Source organism: Otolemur garnettii, unplaced genomic scaffold, assembly GCF_000181295.1.
Source record: "Otolemur garnettii isolate 467f Iridium unplaced genomic scaffold, OtoGar3 scaffold00011, whole genome shotgun sequence".
Lineage (NCBI taxonomy): Eukaryota > Metazoa > Chordata > Mammalia > Primates > Galagidae > Otolemur > Otolemur garnettii.
In genome coordinates, this window is record NW_003852406.1 from 29,568,727 (window position 1) to 29,586,491 (window position 17,765).

Sequence of the window (17,765 nt, forward strand, 5' to 3'; positions counted from 1 at the left end):
AAAAAAAAAAAAAAAAAAAAAAAAAGACAAAGATCAGACTTGATAGAAATGTATGAAGAGAGGAATATGAGAGAAAAGAAGCCTCATCTACATCTTAGGCTATGCAACACAACTCTCTTTTTCAAATTCTCAGGCCTGGAAACTAAAGTTTTCCAGAAGAATAAGAGCCTTCCATTAATGAACTGACTGTAGCGAAAGTGGCTAAGAGTCAAACCCCTTCCCTCTGCTTACCCTCAAATAAAATTCTGAGAAACAAAAGTCATGAACACTCAACCCTACTAACAGAATGATATGCATATATCTGATGGCTAAAGTGGATAATCTTAGATTTCTACTACAAGTTAGAAAAAGAAATCTACCCACACAAGATCCCAACTTAATGACAGTTGTTACAATCCACTTTCGAACAAGTAGCTCACCTTTTATCTACAATTTAACAGACATAATGAAAAGAACAGATGCAAAGCTTAGTAAAGTACATCTCATTTAATCTCCTATTATTTAGATCTTTTTTTAAAATTTAGATCTTTATATATGTGATGCCAAATCAATGACTACAAAGCCTCACATCAATGGGTTATGTGAGAACTATGTTCATTTTAAGTAGCTCTTCTGAATAACTTTTCTGTATCAAAAGTTGGGAATTCTATTCTATAAACTTTGTAATCAAAATTTTATAGAAATGAAAAGGAATTCTTCAGGAAAAAAAATTTAACATTTTTGGCCTTCCTAAGGATTCTCTCTCTGAAAGACTACATCACCAGAAGGCTCTAAATAGTTATAAATCATTTCTTTAAACTGAATTGAAAATAGTCTTGTTATAATTTGGCTTAACTAGTTCTAGTTTTATACCCTGTGTTCAACAACGAATCAAACAAACCAATACTTCCACATACTCAGTCTTTCAAATAGTTGAAGACAAGATACCATGACATGAACCCCCACATTCTTTTCTCCAAAGCCACAATTTATCAGCTACCTTAGGACATGGAAAAGAATCTCTTCCCAACAGTAGTCTCTACAATAATAAAACTGAAAAGGATACCAATACACACCTATTTGGGCGATTTCAAGAACCTTCAATCATAAGCTATGTCAACTATGCCAACCCTGTCTCTAAATGAGCCTCAATTTTTCTGAAGAAACCCTTCCTAAAGTATTACTTCACAATTCAATTCAGTCAGAAAAACATTTCCTTAAAAGCATAGCAAAATGGATTTGCCAAGCTGTTGTCCCATTCTCTCCTACCCCTATTCCCAGTCTTATACCTCAAGTTCCATTTTTTTCAAGTTGTCACTGTGGACATCTGAGGACATAAATATGTATGGTTCTGGGTCCCTTTCTGTGAACCTTTCTTTCTGAGTCATACCTGCTATCCTCCAAAATCTGTGAATCCCAATACTAATGACTCAGCAATTCAGTTTAAGGTCTTTTTCATAATGTCAGTTAGCTCAAGGCAATCACATTCTTCCCAGGCATTGTAAGAAATACTCCAATACTAGAAAAGGCCCTTCTTTCTGGTATCAGGAGCCATGTTCCCGAAATGCAAATCCAACAGAATTTCAGCCATCTATGTCCCAGATTGTTCCCTGCCTGAAGTTCCACCTAGACTAGGAAAAATAATGAAAACACTACCTGCAGTCACAAGTCCTCTCGTTTCCTGGCCAAGATTTTACATTTCCTTAAAGACACCCTTCCCAGAAGGAAGTCATGGGGGAAGGCGGGCTTTGAAGGTACAGACAAAGTTATTTGTACAGACAAAGTTATTTTTGTTTTTTAAAGACACTCTGTTACCCTGTGGAGTATAGTGGTGTGATCATAACTCACTGTAACCTCAAACTCCTGGGCTCAAGTGATCCTCTCACCTCAGCCTCCAAATGACTGGGACTAAAGGCATGCCACAGTGACTGGCTACTTTTTAAAAACATTCTTTGTTGCCCAGGCTGGTCTTGAACTCCCGGCTTCAAGTGATGCTCCCAACTCAGCCTTTAAGGTTCTATTTCTTAAGTTTGGTGTTGGGTACATAAGCATGTGATTTTAAAAAGTTACCTTACTGGTTTTTCCAGTATTTTTTGTTTGTTCTGTTTGGCCTGGGTATTTCAATCATCCCACCAGACGAATCAGTAAAAACACAGTCATTAGCAACTTCAGTAAACATAGACCAGATCCCTACTCTAGGAGGGATCTACCCACAGTAGTCCCTACAATAATAAAACTGAAAAGGATACCAATACACACCTATTTGGGCGATTTCAAGAACCTTCAATCATAAGCTATGTCATCATACAAGATAGACATGCACAAAAGCAAGATAAGAAACTTTCAGAAAATTGTAACGATTCTTTTGTAAGTACAAGGAAAGTGTTCTCTCACATCTTGTTTTCCTTCAAAATATCTCATATCCGTAGATTTTAAACCATTATGTTTCATCCAGATTTCATATTATATCATTAACATGTTATATAGATTTCATTGCTATTCTTTTTTGACTTTTTTTTAGCGTCTTACTTTATCAAATATAGCACATAAATTTATAAAAGAGCATGAAATACAGAGGTACACCTGAACAAGATATTTTAAGTACATGCCAATGTAACCACCACCCTGGTCAAGAACTGGATTACAGTCGGTATGACAAAAGCCTATAGATGTCCCTTTCAGCTCCCAATTCCCTCACTGCCACTGAGGCAAACTCCTTATCCTAATCTCTATGGTAATCACATCTTTGCTTTTCTTGATAGTTTTACTGCCCCCTCCCCCCAGTATGAATCCATAAATTAGTGTTTCTCATCCCTTCTTTTAATTTTTGCTCCACCAAGAAGCCTTTTTAGAAATTATTTTTTCTAATTCCATACCCCTGACCCCACAAAATTTTAACACCACAGACATACTGTGTACCTATTTCTTTTCTCTGGCTCTTTGGGGGACAGCAAATCATTGTTAGCAGCTCCCTAATCAATATTAGTTTTACCTATTTTTGAGCTCTAAGTGAAATTATAAAAAACAGGTTTTGGAATCTTTTACTAACAGTGGATTTAAGATTCACACATCTTGTTGCATGTAGCTGTATCCATTTTATGAATACCACAATTCTCCATTTTATTGGAAGGAACATGGGTTATTTTCTATTTGGGGCTATTAACAGAGTCACTCTGAACACAGTACTTGTGTATTTAAGTACTCAATTTCTTTTTCTTTTCTTTTTTTTTTGCAGTTTTTGGCCGGGGCTGGGTTTGAACCCGCCACCTCCGCCACCTCCTAGCATATGGGGCTGGCACCCTACCCTTTTGAGCTACAGGCACTGCCCCTAAGTACTCAATTTCTTACAGAGCACATGTTTACAAGAATTCCTGAGCCAAATGACACGAAACTGTTTTCCAAGCACTGCACAAATATATACTCCCATATGGATACCCGTTACTATTTTCTTACCTTAAAAGAGAAGTTAAGCAAAATATATTCTATGCCTTCTTTTTCTTTTAAGATCTGAAGATCACTGTGCAAAGGACTATCTGGGTCAACCCTAAGAATTACAAAACAAAAAACAGTTTAAACAAAAAGTCAGAGAATTTTTCTTACTAAACTCAAAAATGAACCAATCAAAGAGCTAAAACAGAGTCCCTAGGTTAAGGTGTACAGCTTCTCTACCACCCCAGGAAAAACAGGTCTACGGCCTCCAGCTCCTTGGGAATAAATGTGCAAAAGATCTCAGTACTGTAAATCTATTTTAACAGTGGGATCAAAGTTAGCAGTCATTCTAAAATAAACCAATCATGTGTATATAATTTTTCTCAAGAACTCAAAAAAATTTTTAATATGCTTTCCTAAATTTGTATTATTAGCAAAGGAGTTCAAGGAGTGAAATATGCTATGGACAAGACAACAAAAAGTTAAATCACTAATAAAATCTAAATTTTTCTATTTTAAATAGAATTATTCTATTTAAAATTTTAAATACAATTATTCTATTTTAAAATTGTACAAACTTTATGGACACCCTGTACATATAGGTCCTACTCAAATCCCTTATTTCAAATATAAACTGGTCATCATTAAGTTAGTAAAAATGCTTGTTTCTAAGTTCCCATTGTTTTAGTAATCCCACAAAATATTTTACCCTACGACTGGTCCCTCTTTTTGCCTCATTTCTCATTTTACTTAATTAATAAGCCTCAGAGAAAGCACATTTTAATCATCTAAGAACTATTTCCATAGAAACAAAATCTAAAGTTTTAAGCAAAAGTAAAGGTATCAAATTAAGAAAAAAAATCTCCATTGTGATAGTCTGTGTAGTATTGCAAAAAGTGAGATAACATAAAAAAAACCACTTACTTCTGTAGTTTTACATGCCAGTCATATAAACTGTCATTTATGAGTTCCACTGAATAAATCCCTGTTAACATAGGGAGCATGTTAATTACTCTCATTCATTAGATAATTATTACTCTGGTATAAATGTATACAATGAATATCCAACAAAAGCTAGAAATTTTGCTATTAAAACACGGAACAACTAAGCTATCTTGTAAATATTTTAACACTAGAGCTGAGTATCTTATTCCCTTAACAGATAATTAAAGTAATCAATTAAGAGGATTCTTTAATGAGTTAAGAATCCTACCATTAGCTTTAAGTAAATAAAAAAATATATATTACACAAAATCCTATGTACCTAAGATTTCTCTTCTATGTACATATAAACATTTCTATAAAGATGGACTCTTTCTACATATATTATTTTACAACCTTTCTTCAACTTTCTATCTTTCCAAGTTAGTTTAAATCTACTCTTGATCTTTTTAATAACTCTGTAGTAATTTATTTTATGAATATACTGTAATTTAACTAATGCTACCCTACCCAATATCTGGTTATTAATTTTGCTACTGTAAACAATGCTGAAACAATTATTTAATATTTAAACATAAAATCAGTATTTAAATATTTGTACCCTATTAGATTTCTACAGATAAACTTTTAGACTTCTTGTAAGAAAAACTGTAAGAATACCCAAAGTTCTAATAACTCAGAAAGAAGTTTGGCCTATCTTGTACTCTATAAAGCATAGAGTTTCTTGGTTTTGTTTTTAAGCCAGTTCTAACAATTCTGATTTAACAATTCTGATTCTGAGGACTCCTGAAGGGTTAGAATGCTATCTCTTGAAACAAGTTAAAGTTTGGCTCTTTGTCTTATTTTAACACTGCTAGAATCACTGTATCTAAGAGGGAATTTTATCTCTAGTTGAGAGAGATTCCACAATATTCAAAGTCTTATTGGTAAAAACACTCTTAAGTCAAATAATGAAACGAAAAATGTTTAAAACCCACCTATTTCAAAAATAATACCATAACTACCTCTATAATAAGAACTGATTGTATTGATTTCAAAAAAGAAGAAGGATATCATAAAAATCAACTCGGCAATAGTTCTTTGTACAATGAAACATACGTGTATTATCTTTTATTTACTTTCCAAAGCAATATTACTCATGCTTTTGCCAGAAGATAAAGAATTATATGCATAAAAGCAAGTTTTTTTTTTTTAAATACAACAGAACAGTAAACTCATCCTATTTTATCCCCAACATCTTTTGGAGCTTGATTACATTTGAGTTTCACATCCCTAAAATAAAACATTTCCATTTCTGTCCAGTTATAAGAAATGACATTATCTGAAGATAGAAAACAAAAGAGATCTAATACAACAGAAATAGCAGAGATCCAGAGGTCCTTACCTGTTTTATAACTCTGTGATCTGTATATGTCCCTGAGCTCTTTCATAAGTCTATCTGAGGCTTGTACTGACCCAGACACTGCACCCTGAAACATAAAACTCGCTGTTTACCAGGGTCTATTGAGTCAAATAGTTACAGATTTAAGGTATTTTAATCTGATATAAAAGTTTACAGTTGAAAAATGGACTACCATTCTATTGTTATTTTTGTTTTGTTTTGTCTTGTTTGAGAAAGAATCTTATACTCTGCTGCCCCGGGTACAGTGCCATGGCATCAGTCTAGCTCACAGCAACCTCAAACTCCTGGGCTCAAGTGATCCTTCTACCTTAGCCTCCCAAGTAGCTTGGCCTATAGGAGCTAACCACAAGGCTCAGCATATACATATAAATAAATACGTGTGTGTGTGTGTGTGTGTGTGTGTGTGTATATATATATATATTTTTTTTTTTTTAAAGTAGAGATGAGATGTTGCTCTTTCTCAGGCTGGTCTCGAACTCTGGAGCTCAAGGGATCTGCCCTACTCGGCATTCCACAGTGCTAGGATTACAGGCTTGAGCCAGCACATCCGGCCCACTACTCAACATTTTATGAAGTCTAAAAAGTTAAGTTCAATTAAATGGAGGATTATGAAGTTTTAAGAGAAATATTAACCTGGGGATAAGTCTGGTTCATTTACTATTTCTTAGCATCTGGGAGGAAAAAAAAAAATCTAGCCAACATGTCCAGATCACCATGGACTCTGCAACACCTATTCTGCATGGAATTCAGTTAGACTATTTCAAACCCCATCAATTTTTGAAAATATACTTGAAGACCCTCACCACATGTTAACTAAAATAGAGTTCTATTAATAAGACTATAAGCAAGAATGTTTCACTGACAGTCTTGTTCACATACTAAGAAATATGTCTGTCTACATGCAGTTGGCTTCAGTTCTTATTAGTGCTGGGACTTTTCTAAAGATGAAAATGACCCATTTAACTGAATATAAATGGAACTAGTTTTTGATTGTGTTTAATTCTGATTACATGAAATTAAAGACCTTAACAGCTGCCCTATACTTTGAGGATAGGAAAAAAAATCAAGTTACAAAGATGTTACTTTCTAGCTATGTGACCTTGAACCAGTTTAAATCCTTATTTTCATATCTATAAAATATAAAGAGTACTTATTTCATACAATGGCTATGAAGACTGAATGAGAATAAAGTACTTAGCACAGTACATATGTGACAGTGTTCAACAGTTTACAGCTGTTTTGATTACAGCTCATACAAACTAGAAATGATCACAAGACACAACAAAGTATCATCAATCTAGATGCTACAAATCTTTTAATCATCAAGATATGAGATTGGCTAAATTTCTTTGTTCCATTAAGAAGGATTAACCAATTAAACTAATGTACGAAATAAGAATGAAGAATGGGGGAATAATCTACCAAGTTTCAACACTTGGTGTCTACTTTCACCATTCCCTTGTTTGAAAAGCTGTGCCTAAAACAAACCAACAGGTCCTCAGAGTGCATGGGGGGTGGGGGGGGAAGGAGTGTTCAGATAGACAGCCAGACTACCATCTGATGTTTCCCTATTCTGTCTGAGCATTTTATGTATTTCTTATTCTTATTTTTCACAGCAATAATCCCAAGGATATGTATTGTCCACATTTTAGAGCTGAAGAAATTAAAGCCACAAAAGATGTGTTTGCCACCAAATTTAGTGTTCATTCCACACACCTCTGCTGCTTCACATAAAAGGGATTTAAGTCAAAAGAGAAAAATTACTTTTGGTTGGGTCAAGATGGGACAGACCAAGGGTCAGCTTCATGGAGGTGAAAGAATTTGAAGGTAAGCAGAGAAAATACCTTCAAAACAATGAGCATACACAGGGGCCAGCAGGTGGATATGAAGAGCAGAACAACAAGGTAGAAACTAGACTGAATCCCCATCACTAAGGCAAGGAAGAGGAAGAAGGCCTCTGAGATTGGTATCTTAACGAACTGCCCAGTGTTAATGATGATTACTTAACCAGGAAAGTCTAGTTTCTAGATACAGTATTTATCCACACTTACATTTAAATGGTCTTGCCGTTGAGTCTTCCTAATTTTCTCTAATATTGCCAAATTTTCTTTTTCAATACCTTCATCCTCTGACTTTTTCCCACTAATAGGTTCTTCTTCCTTCATCTCATAGTGATCTAAGTCTTCTATATCCTACAAAAAGAAAAATATTACCTTATTCAAATTATTTTTCTTCAGTAGTTTCTTATGCAAAAGTTAAATTATTCTTGATTCAACAAGAAACAGTAAAGAGAGAATATATCTGTTCCATGCGGAAGGGAAAAAACCCTTACATTCGACTCAAAAAGGCTCCCTTCTTTTATATCCTGTATTTTACTTAAACCTAGATTCTGAGTAAAGCAGATATAATAGCTTTACAAAGTTATAACTATTCAAATAAGTCATCTTCTAAGTCTTGTATAAGAACTTTGAAACAATGCCCATTTCAACCTTACAACCAACCACAAAACAAACACAAAATATGCATGTGCAAAAAATGATAAAAGAGAAGAGGGGGTTCGGTAAGCTCCCACCTAATGGGTACAACGTTGGGGTATGTGGCACATTTCCTGGGTGAAGGATAAAACTACAACTCAAACTCTACCTTACAAATGTAAACAATGTAACCTAATCATATGTGTCCTTAGAGTAATCTGAAAATTTTAAAAAATGGTAAACTGGTAACCATTATCCTTACAGTAATCTGAAAATTTTTTTTAAATGGTAACTCCAATTCCATGGAATACCAGAAGATCATTAAATATCAATATAGCATAATTATTTCCTATATCAATAAAAACTTTGAAATGAAAATCAGAATACAAAAAAGAATATACAGAATCTCAATTATACCAAAATAAAGTGTAGACAAAGATGAGGACTTATACTAAAATGTTTCTGAGACATTTAATACTTTTCCTTATTTTCCAAATTTTCTGTAGTAAGCATATTTCTGACTTTTCCAATTAGAAGTCAGAAAAAAATTTTGAATAATTCTAAGCCAACATCTTTAATTACCTGATTCTGCTCCCTCCTTTCCCATATTATTTGCTCTTACACAAACACAAATCTATACAGAATTCTTAGGATGGATCCTAACTTTTTAACAATTATCTTAGGAACAATTATCTTACTCCTGTGTTTCATGTCAACTGCCAAACTGTCTAAAGAAGTAGTTGATACATATTATCTCCACTTTTTCCCTCCGAGCAGACTAATTCACTGATTTCTAAACCAGGTTAACAGTTACCTTCTGTCCAAACTCAATGGGTCTCTTTCTAGGAACACCCTCTCTCCAACCTTTGTAACATTCCATTCTTATTCAAACTGTGGCTGCTCTACTTCACAGAGCACCCCCACTGGTGTGCACATTTTCAGCCCTAATCTTCTGTTCTATGCTTATTTTCTTCAGAATTCTTGCAAATGCCTTTAGTCTGTATCTTGTTCTCCTATACCTTCAAGCTCAGTTATATTCCCATCCACAAAACTTCTTTACCTGAATATTAATCAGCACATCCCAAATTGAATTCGTTATTATCTTTCTAAAACAATATTCTCTACTTCAGGCCTTCTATCAATAATCACACCAAATAGAAACACTAGTCTCTAAGACATGACTTCTAATCATCTGCCTTTTCTAGCCACTCTTGCTTCCCCATGACTCCAACACATCAACCACCTTCTCCCAAGAGAACAGCACCCAGTGCACCAAAACACATCATGCCCAGGTCATTCTGGGCCTTTCCTACCACACTATTTAACAGCCTAGAGTATCTTTTCACCTACCCTAATCTGACATCCCCAAAGTCCAGCCTCCTACTTTCTAGATTTCCCTACATGTTGCTGTCCTTGTTTATCATCTTATGAAGGTACAAAAATTCTCCTAGTATACTTCATATCTTCTTCCTCAAACATTGGATCCAGGGGAAAAGTTTTATGTTTTCATGCAGTATATTCTATCTAAGTTAAAACTCAAACATTAAACTCTCCACCCTAAAGAGTGGATAGAATGGGATAATTTTAAGACCCACCTTACTTCCAGATGCACAAAACAAGCCTACAACTACTACTTCTGCTCTGAAGCATTCTAAAAGTATGCTTTAGAAATAATTCTAAGATTCAAACAGAAAAAATATTTTCAAATCAAGACCACAGAATTCATATACCTTCTATCCAATCAATGCAGAGACAGATCTTCACTCTGAAGTTTGAATTTAAATGTAAAGTTTCAGAGCCCGAAAACCTCTAAAATTTTATCAGTGACTGACAACTAATGGCCTAAGCTCAGTCTTTGGAATTTGCTCTACTAAATTTGCTATGGTCTAAATGTGTCCCCTCCAAAATTCAGGTGTTGCCAGCATGATGGTATTAAGAGGAAGGGCCCTTCAGGGGTGATTAGGTCACAAGGGTCCTTCCTCTTCAGTGAGATTAAGGCCCTCACTAATGAGGCTGCACACAGCATTTAGCTTTCTGTCTTGCTCTCCTGGTTCTGCCATGTGAGGACACAAGACGACCCTCACCAGACATCAAATGCCAACACCTTATTCTAGGACTTCCTCACTTCCAAAACTATGAGAAAATAAATTTCCATTCTTTATAAATTCCCAGTCTCAGATATTGTTATAGCAGTATACATGGATTAAGACAAAATTCTTGGACATTTTTTTTTCAGACAGAGTCTCAAGCTGTCACCCTGGGTAGAGTGCTGTGGTATCACAGCTCACAGCAACCTCAATCTCTTGGGCTTAAGCAATTCTCTTGCCTCAGCCTCCCAAGTAGCTGGGACCACAGGTGCCTGCCACAACACTCGGCTATTTTGTTGTTGTTGTTGTTGTTGTTGCAGTCATCATTGTTGTTTTAGCTGGCCTGGGCTGGATTCGAACCCACCAGCCTCAATGTATGTGGCTGGCACCCTACCCACTGAGCTACAGGCACTGCCATGTCCCAAAATTTTTCAACAAGAGATGGTTTCACTGTTCCTGGTAAGTAGTCTTAAAGTGTTCTTAAATTCACCTTTTACGCAAATATAGACCTTTTTAAACTTAGTAGTTCCTCTTCCTAAAAATAACCAAATACAGGTTAAGTACTGGTTGGTATTAAATGTAAATATAATTTTAGGGCTAAATGTTAAGGGCTTTTATTTTATAGGAAATCAAATCCAAATAATTCAGATAAAGCTATTTGCTTAAAGGCATATGATTAGAGGTAATGCTAGAGTTTGGAAATTATACTACATTCCAAATACAATGTGCCTTGCATTATTCCACATGAACACAGGTTTATAAAGCAGATAGAGAATAATACTAACATGTTCAAAAATGAAGATATTTATAAAATGTTATTCTTAACATAAAATACCTACTTCAGTCATCTCTTCCTCTTCTTCATCTTCTGAAGTCACTTCTTCCGTTGTTCCATTCTGAAACAGAGAAAAAAATTGTCAGGGCTACACAGAACCAATATGAATAGGCTGAGTACATTAGGAGACTGGTACCACAGTTTAGATACAACCTATCTGTCACTGCAGTTTCTACCAACGGAAAGCTTATTAAAATTAAAATATTTTTAAATCCAGCTTGGAAAAGATCAGCTTTAAATAAAAAACAATTTTGAACAATTCAACTTAATAAATGCCTTAGGAACAAATAAGGGCAATGAGGCATATGTAAAGCAAAACTGAAAATTTTTTAACATAATCTAAAATAAAGCATCTTACTTATATGGCTATACATATAAGGTCAACGGCTTATTTTGTTTAAAATAAACAAATCTACTGATTCCTTAAAATAGCTACCTTTTTAACTCTTAAAACCTATACTTTATGTAACTTCAACTGCCTTACATTTTAGAAGGTCAGATGCTTTCTAATAAGTAGACACGTCATAAAAATACTTCATAAAACTAAAAATGAAATAACCACCGCTTTGCTAAAGAGCTAATTAAAAAAAGAATTTACTATAGAACATTTCTCTACATGATAATTTACCACTCATTAACAAATGAATTTAAAGGAGTTTTAGGAAAAGCCTTTATATCCAGTGTTGGCGAGTTCAAAAGACATTGGGCGGCGCCTGTGGCTCAGAAGTGGCGGGTTCAAACCCAGGCCCAGCCAAAAACTGCAACAACAAAAAAAAAGGACACGTTTCTGGGCCAGAGCATAGTTCTTAGGACACAGCACACACACACCTTTCACCACGAAGGCCAGTTTTTAGGCTAGAACCCACAGTATCTAAAAGATCAAGAAACTGGGATCCTGGTTGTAGCGGGTACCTGTAGTCCCAGCTACTCAAAGGCTGAGGGAAGAGAATTGCTTAAGCCTAAGAGCTAGAGGTCGCTGTGAGCTGTGACGCCACCGTACTCTACTGAGGGCGACAAAGTGAGACTATCTCTAAAAAAAAAAAAAAAAAAGAAAGAAAGAAAAGAAACTAGAATCCAGAAATCAAATCAGACCAACAAAGATCTCAGCAGTATCCAAGCATTTGTTCTCAGATACTCATCTAGTACAATTCTTCAGGAAAAAAAAAAAATCCATCACAGAGGATATAATTCTTCTGGATTAGTGAGCTGGAGAATCCCGTATGGGCATACAAACCCAAGCAGAACCAAGTCATATTTGCTTAAAATCTGTATATCTTTAGACACTATTTGTCTCCTAGAAACTAAGTAGAATGAAGCAAGCAGCAGCTCCCAAAATGTTACAGTTCCCTCCTTTTCACTTCTATTAACTTCTACATTCCAAATCAGACTGTGTTGGGGATCTAAAGAACATACTTAGCCTGAAGTTCCAATGACAGAGTCATTTCAAAGCCTACCCCCAGAGAATCTGTTTTTAAAAAGCAACCTGAGGTAATTTTCCTTCATTTTACAAATGAGAAAGCTGAGTCCCTACACCCTCAAAAGGGATAAGTGATGTAACCAAAACACAAAGCCAGTGAAGGCTGTAAAAGCCTCAGATGAATTTCATTTCAAGATGTGGCCTGGCCTTCTTTCCAAAACTCCACAAAAATGACAGAAGAATTTTATTTAAAAAATTTTTTTAAAAGTATAGCACTAAAACCCCACAAACACAAGAAAGGTGCCACCAATGAACCACAACGCCAGGGAAACATTAGAAGACCCAAAGTAAATGGATTAAACTGCTGGTCTTGAGGAAGGCACAACCCAGTCCAGACAAAGGAGGGGCCCACTTTACACATTCCTTGCTACACTTGTCCCAGCTACGGTTGGTAAAGATCACTCTCCTACATAGGAAGCCTAACTTGATGGCTTCTTAGTAGATGCCAGAACCAGAGAGAAAAGAAAATGTTTTTAAAATAACTCAATGCAGTAGCAAAACCTCGTGACAGACAGTTCTGAGAAATGAAAAATAAGATCCCCCACCTCAAAAAACAAAACACAAAACAAAACCTTAGTAGGAGGGCCAGAACACAATGGGCTTGACTGAACAAAGCGTTTATGATTAAGATCAACTCGTGACATTGCCTTAGAATAGACAGAATTCTGATTCTGAATGCTCCAATGTAATAATAAAAAGTAAAACCCCATACTTTATACAACTAGAGAAAACCACACCAACTCCCAAAAAAGGAAAAATAATATACAGAAAGAAGAATCAGGGCTCAGACTTTCCATTTGTTAACAATAAATACCAGAAGAAAAAAGTGTAAAGGACTGGGAAAAACTCCGGGAGGCTGAGGCAGGAGGATCGCTTGACCTCAGGAGTTCAAGACCTGCCTGAGCAAGAGTGAGACCCCATCTCTACTAAAAATAGAAAAACGAGCTGCATGCATGGCAGGCATCTGTAGCAGCTACTTGGGAGTCAGAAGAGACTGGAAAGAGAATTAGTTAGAATGATTTAGAGCCTCCTAAAGAATCTTTATTCAGAATCCTTTATCTATCTCCATCAGGACAGGAACCATGTCTGGGTTTGCCTATTACTTGATCCTCCACACCAACTAGAGTGCTTTTTACAGAGTCAGATATTTATTGAATGAAAAAAACAGCAAGTATTCAAGGAGCACTCTCCATACACATTCCCACAAACCTTTTTTTTTTTTTTTTTTCCACAATAGCGTCTACCCTGGATAGAGTACCAGGGCCTCACAGCTCACAGCAACTTCAAATGCTTGAAATCAGGTGATCCTCTTGCCTGAGCCTCCGCAAGCCCAGGACTACAGACTCTGGTCACAATACCCAATTAGTTTTTCTGTTTTTAGTAGAGACAAGGTCTTGCTTTTGCTTAGCCTGGTCTCAAAACTCCTGAGCTCAAGCATTCCATCCACTGAGCGACTGCGCCCAGCCGCACAAACCTTTCCAAAAAGAAAAAATGAGTATTTATTTAGGAATATAGTTGGAGGGCAGAGTACTGGGGGACCATGAAATATAAGAAATGGCAACAATAGAAAAGACAAGGTATGGTGGCTCACAGCTGTAATCCCAGCACTTTAGGAGGCCAAGGCAGGATGATCACTTGAGGCTAGGAGTTCGAGATCAGCCTGAGCAAGAGATTCCACCTCTGAAAACAAAAAAAACTATTGGTGTTACTGTCATTTTGGGGGGTTAAGTCTCAGCAATTACTGATAGAGCAGCTGAGAAGTCATAGGCAATAGTCTCTGACCATATTGACAAACTAAAAACCTAGAAGCCACCTAAAAATGTTTTATAAAGTTTATTCCCTAGAAAAATCTTAGGCTAAAGAAGAAATTCATCCTCATGCCCTAGTAACCCAACTCCTTCCTAAGTATGTGCCTGGAGAAATGTTTACACAAGGCATCATGACACATGGACAAGAAACATCATATTTGCCTCCTGTGGGTATCAAAAATTTAAAAAAAAAATCATAGTAAGACTATTCCTAATAGCAAAAAAATTGAAAACACCCCAAATGTTTATATTACAGTCAAATGGATAAATGTTATTTATGGTATAGCCAAACAATGGAATAAATACAGTAATGAAAAAGTATAGCTTACACACAAGATGAACAATTTCCCCACAAAGCTGCGCACAAAAAAGATGGGAAACACGTACAACAGAATCTTGGAAACAGGCAACACCAAACCGTATCATTCAGGGATGCATACGTGAGTGATAAATAGAGAAAAGTAAGGTACAGAGACATCCAGAGGTAAGATAACCTGTAAGGAGCCTTCAGACGATTTCTATACTGCTAACAATGTCCTGTTTCTCTACCTGGGTGGGAGGTAGGTGATGTCTCCAGGTATTCACTCTGTTACACTAACCTTGTGTTTTACATATTTTGAATACATGTTATACTGTACAATAAGAGGTTTTAACAATGAGAGTAATGTGAACAAAAGATAGGATAAGACCACTTGGGCAAAACAAACTACTTGGAAAATGTACTAAATTTTAAAACTTGTGCAATAAGGTCAAGGAACACTCCAAGAAATGTAAAACCTCTTAAATGTTTAAAAAGCAATTTAAATTACATTGATCCACTAAAGTGGAAAAAGCAAAATAAAAAGGAATAATTAAAACACAAGCAAAAAGAAAACAAACATACTAGATTTAAAAAATAAAACTATTTCTTTTTTTTTTAGAGACAGAGTCTCACTTTGTTGCCCTTGGTAGAGTGCCATGGCATCACAGCAACCTCCTGCTCTTGGGCTTAGGCAATTCTCTTGCCTCAGCCTCCTGAGTAGCTGGGACTACAGGCACCCGCCACAATGCCCAGCTATAAAACTATCCTATTTCAAAAGATCAATATAATAAAAACAGATGAGCCACTGACAAGTCATCAAGACAAATGACTTTAGAAATAAAAAGAGAATATAACCACATATGAACGTTATTCAAAAAGTGAATGTTCTGACATCTTTACAAGAGTTTCAAAAGTATAGATGCAGTGATCATTTTTTTCTAGGATCTATGGTTACAAAAAATGGCTACAGAAGTAGAAAATCTTGACAGACCAATACATAGAAAAGACTCATCCAAAACAGATCAGGCTCAGATATTTATTTCAAGCAGGTTTTCTCCACCTCAACAATAGCGATATATTGGACTAGATCATTCTTTCTTGAGGACAGTTCCTTTGTGTGTTGTTAGATGTTCACTAACATACCTCTACCCATGAAATGTCAATAGTACCCCCTCACCACAGCCAGTTGTGACAACCAAAAACATCTCCAGGTTTTTCCAAATGTCTCATGAGAGGCAAAAATTACCACTGGTTGAAAATTACTGGTTCAAACTGTCAAAGATCATAGAAAGAAGATGTAAAGCTTCCCAAGTCATTGCCCTGCACAGTCCTGATACAGAAACGAAACAAGAGAATAAAAGCAAAACTATACTACAATCTGACTTAATATAAAAGTTAAAAATCCAAAAATACAGCATTACCATATCCTTTCTAACAGTGTTTATTTACGGGAATGCAAGAATGATTCAAAGTTAGGAAACTGTCATGTACTTCACAAATTATGTTATACCCATACTTAAAATCACAGGCACAATCATGGAAACTAAGGTAGATCTACATGCATTATGCCCACGGTATCACTAAGTGAAAAACACAAGTTGGTTCTTCCTTTCCGGAGAAGGAAAAAAGTTGAACACAAAACATAGTTCTTTCTTGTAGTATCTCTTTCCTGAGGCTCTACTAGAATCACAGTGAAAAACAAACATGGTATAAACACAAAAGGAGAAAAGCAATGGGGTTACCAACAAAAAGAATTCACCTACATTAGAAGATGACAGTAAATGGAGGAATGGTAATTAATGAAGCAAAACAAATAAAGCTGCAGAGGGATACTGAGAATAAGGAGGCTCTGGACCCCCGGAGAGGATCCAGGCTGAGACACCAGGTACATGGAGAGTGGGACTGAGAGGCAGGACTGAAAACAGATTAACCAAAGCCTGCAGACAGAACACATTTTCTAGCCCTTAAAACACACTGTTTCCCCCCATCTCCTTAAACAGAACACAGACAGACAAATCTACCTTTGGCAAGAGACCAAAAGATTTCATCACCAGAGAAACACAATAGCTCTGTCATCCTGAAGAGAAGCCACACAAAGAGGCTCACACAGCTGAGAGGTCATGCACAGAGAAAGACCATGTGAAGAAATGCCAACACCAGACCTGAGAAGAAGTCCTCTCAGACTTTCCAGTGTAGTCCAGCGTCCAGATGACACTAGTACCAGCCACCATCTAACTGCACAGTGAGTGTCCAAATGAGACCAGAAGAAAAACTATCCAGCCAAGTCTAGTTATCCCATACAATAGCAAGGGACAAATGAAATGGTTGTTTTATGTCATTAAATTTTGGAATAATTAGTTAAACAGCAACAAATAAATAACCAAAAAAAACTTTAAAGTTATTACTGTCCAAATAAAATTTCCAAAAGTTGAAGAAAAAAATATTCCAGAATTTAGAATTAAAAGAAAAAGAGGTAGAATTTAGTAGGCATTTCAAAATGAATAAATAAAATGGAAAGGAGAAAGATAGTTTGAAAAAAAAAAAAATATATATATATATATATAAGATGACTGAAGATTCCAAGTTTGAAAAGGCCTATCCATACTGAGTACCCAGCACAACCGATGAAAGAAGACCCACAAGATCCTAAGTACATCGTCATGATATTTCAGAACCCAAATGAAGAGAAATTCCTAAAAGTTTCAATAGAGAAAGTCATATGTTAATGAATAAAACTCAGTCTGACATAAGGCTTCAACACCACCACTGTCAGAAGATAAAAGCATAGTCTTCAAAATTCTGAGGTAAAATTATCTTCAACCTAGAATCACTATGTATATATTCAAACTTTCAATCAAGTATGTACACAGAACATAACAAAGGTTAACATTTATTGGAAATATACTATCCACCAGGCACTATTCTAAATACTTGACATGTAACAACTCATTTAATCTTTTAACTCCCCCAAAATAGAGATACTACTACTATCTCCCCCATTTTGCAAATGGGAAACTGATGCAGAGTGATT

The 17,765-nt window shown here is 35.8% G+C and overlaps 1 protein-coding gene across 2 annotated transcripts in view; it reads right to left on the reverse strand.

The window, feature by feature from the left end:
• Positions 1-17,765, reverse strand: part of UBE2Q2 (ubiquitin conjugating enzyme E2 Q2) — a 56,899-nt gene that overhangs the window by 18,884 nt on the left and 20,250 nt on the right. For both annotated transcript variants that reach the window (XM_012801962.1, XM_023509991.1), the window contains exons 4-8: positions 11,153-11,209; positions 7,804-7,944; positions 5,735-5,819; positions 4,333-4,393; positions 3,433-3,523 (exon numbers count right to left, since the gene is read on the reverse strand). In XM_012801962.1, coding sequence (XP_012657416.1) covers positions 3,433-3,523; positions 4,333-4,393; positions 5,735-5,819; positions 7,804-7,944; positions 11,153-11,209 — 435 coding nt within the window. The remainder of the gene's footprint in view (positions 1-3,432; positions 3,524-4,332; positions 4,394-5,734; positions 5,820-7,803; positions 7,945-11,152; positions 11,210-17,765) is intronic.